This window comes from Oncorhynchus nerka, linkage group LG8 (genome assembly GCF_034236695.1).
Source record: "Oncorhynchus nerka isolate Pitt River linkage group LG8, Oner_Uvic_2.0, whole genome shotgun sequence".
Lineage (NCBI taxonomy): Eukaryota > Metazoa > Chordata > Actinopteri > Salmoniformes > Salmonidae > Oncorhynchus > Oncorhynchus nerka.
In genome coordinates this window covers 70,068,292-70,071,722 of record NC_088403.1, presented here as the reverse complement: position 1 = coordinate 70,071,722, position 3,431 = coordinate 70,068,292, and the positions used below count along the sequence as shown (strand labels likewise).

The following is a 3,431-nucleotide window of genomic DNA, read 5'->3' as shown; positions in this document are numbered from 1 at the left end:
CTACTACTAAACTACCACTAATACTACTACTAAACAACAACTAGACAACTACTACTACTACTACCACTACTACTAAACTACCACTAATACTACTACTAAACAACAACTAGACAACTACTACTACTACTACCACTGCTACTAAACTACCACTAATACTACTACTAAACAACAACTAGACAACTACTACTACTACTACCACTACACTAAACTGCCACTAATAGACAACTACTACTACTACTAAACTACCACTAATACTACTACTAAACAACAACTAGACAACTACTACTACTACTACCACTACTACTAAACTACCACTAATACTACTACTAAACAACAACTAAAGACAACTACTACTACTACTACTACTACTACTAAACTACCACTAATACTACTACTAAACAACAACTAGACAACTACTACTACTACTACCACTACTACTATACTACCACTAATACTACTACTAAACAACAACTAGACAACTACTACTACTACTACTACTACTACTAAACTAGACAACTACTACCACTAATACTACTACTAATACTACAACTAAACAACAACTAGACAACTACTACTACTACTATACTACCACTAATACTACTACTAAACAACAACTAGACAACTACTACTACTACTACTACTACTACTACTACTACTACTACTATACTACCACTAATACTACTACTAAACAACAACTAGACAACTACTACTACTACTACTATACTACCACTAATACTACTACTAAACAACAACTAGACAACTACTACTACTACTACTAACTACCACTAATACTACTACTAAACAACAACTAGACAACTACTACTACTACTGCTGCGATATGACAACTATACTACTACTATTACTACTACTACTACTATTACTACAACTACACTTACCACTACTACTACTACTACTAGAACTACTAATACTTAATCTACTACTACTCCTACTACTACCACCACTACTAATACTACTACTATTACTCCTACTCCTACTACTACCACTACCACTACTACTAAACTACTACTACTACTACTACTACTGCTACTACTACTACTACTACCACTACTACTACTACTACCACTACTACAACTACAACTACTACTACTCCTACTACTACTACTACTATTACTACTACTACTACTATTGCTGCTGTTACTACTAATGCTATTACTACTACTACTACTATTACTACAACTACAACTACTACAACTAAAACAACAACTACGACTACTAAAACTACTAATACTTAAACTACTACTACTACTACTACTACTACTACTGCTACTACTAATACTACTGCTACTACTACTGCTACTACTGCTACTACTATACCACAACAGCACTACAGCGGCTACTACTACTACTATTTACTACTACTACTACTATAACTAAAACTACAACTACCACTAATACTACTATAAAACAAAATGACAACTACACCACTACTATACTAACAGCTAATACAACGGCTAAACAACAACTAGACAACTACTACCACTACAAAACACACTAAGCTACTGTTAGCACTACTGGCACTGCTACGGCTACCACTAATACTAGCGTTACAGTTACTACTACTACTAGCACTAGCACTAAACTACCACTAATTATTAGCAACAACAGCAACTACTACCACTACTACTAAACTACCACTAATACTACTACTAAGCACCAACAGCAGCTACTACTACTACTACCAGCTACTAAACGGCACTAATACCACTACAGCAGCAACAACTAGACAGCTGCTACTACCTACGGCTACCTAATACTACTAGCGGCAACAACAACTAGCGGCTACTACTGCTACTAAACTACTACTACTACTACTAAATATAACTAAAACTACTACATCAGCTAAACTACAACTAAAATACTACTACCCAACAACAGACAACTCCTATTACTACTACTACAACTTCTCCCAGTCTACTTAATACAACCCTCCCAACTACTGCCTACCACTACTGCTAAACCCATCTCTCTCTACTACTAAGCAACCTTCTAGCACATCTCAGCTCTGCTACTAGCGTCTGGGCTGCTACTACTACTACCAGCTACTACAACTACAACTGCTGCTACTCCTACTGCTACTGCTACTATTACTACTACTACTACTATTGCAACTGTTACTACTAATGCTATTGCTGCTGCTGCTACTATTGCTACAACTACAACTACTGCAACTACAAAAACAACAAGACTGCACTAGGCTGCTGCTGCTGCTGCTGCTGCTGCTGCCACTACTACTACTACTACTGCTGCTACTACTGCTGCTGCTACTACTGCATTACTAAACTACAGCTACTGCTGCTGCTGCTGCTGCTGCTACTGCTGCTACTGCCTATGCTAGCCAAAACTACTTACTACTGCTACATAACTAAACTGCTGCTGCTGCTGCCACTGCTGCTGCTAGCAGCAGGTCAGCTGCTTAGAACTGCTGCTGCTGCTAACTGCTGCTGCTGCTAGAACTACAGCTGAACAGCTGCTGCACCGTCACTTACTGCTGCAGGTGCTACTACTGCTGCTGCTGCCACAGGTGAACTGGCTACTACTGCTGCTGCTGCTGAACTACCACTGCTACTGAATTAGAACTTGCTGCTGCTCATTAGAACCACAGGTCTATTGCTGCTGCTGCTACCTTGGCTAAACAGCTGCTGCTGCTGCTTAGGAAACTACTGCTATGCTAAAACTACAGGTACTAAACTACTATAACTGCTACTACTACTACTACTAAAACTACTACTACTACTACTACTACTACTACTACTACTAACTACAGGTATTAGAACTACTATAATTACTACTACTACTACTACTACTACTACTATTATAACTACTACTGAATTAGAACTAAAACTACTACTAGAACTACTAGTGTGAATTCCCTACCCATCTCTCTCCCGTCTCTCCCACCCATCTCTCTCTCCCCCGTCTCTCTCCCTACCCATCTCTCTCTCTCCTTCTATCTCTCTCCCCTACCCTTCTCCCTGTCTCTGTCTATATCTCCCTCCCCCGTCTCTCCCTACCCATCTCTCTCTCTCCCCCGTCTCTCCCCTACACATCTCTCTCTGTGTCTAGGTCTGGGCATGGCATGTCTCGGGACAGGTCTGGTTATCAGGGTTCTCTTCACGTTTCTCATGGTGTTCTTTGGTGGATTCAACACAAAGGAGAAGCTGTTTATCTCTAGAACTACAGGTTCCAGAACTTACAGGTGAATTAGAACAGTTTATAGAACTACAGGTGAATTAGAACTACAGTACTAGTCTGTTAGAACTACAGGTCTATTAGAACTACAGGTGAATTATAACTACAGGTCTATTAGAACTACAGGTGAATTAGAACTACAGGTCTATTAGAACTACAGCTTTATTAGAACTACAGGTGAATTATAACTACAGGTCTATTAGAACTACAGGTGATTTAGA

The 3,431-nt window shown here is 39.2% G+C and overlaps 1 protein-coding gene across 1 annotated transcript in view; it reads left to right on the top strand.

Moving 5' to 3' along the window:
• Positions 1–3,221, top strand: part of LOC135572735 (sodium/hydrogen exchanger 9B2-like) — a 50,668-nt gene extending 47,447 nt beyond the window's left edge. The window contains exon 10 of the mRNA XM_065021168.1: positions 3,085–3,221. Coding sequence (XP_064877240.1) covers positions 3,085–3,221 — 137 coding nt within the window. The remainder of the gene's footprint in view (positions 1–3,084) is intronic.
• The last annotated feature ends 210 nt before the right edge of the window (positions 3,222–3,431 follow it).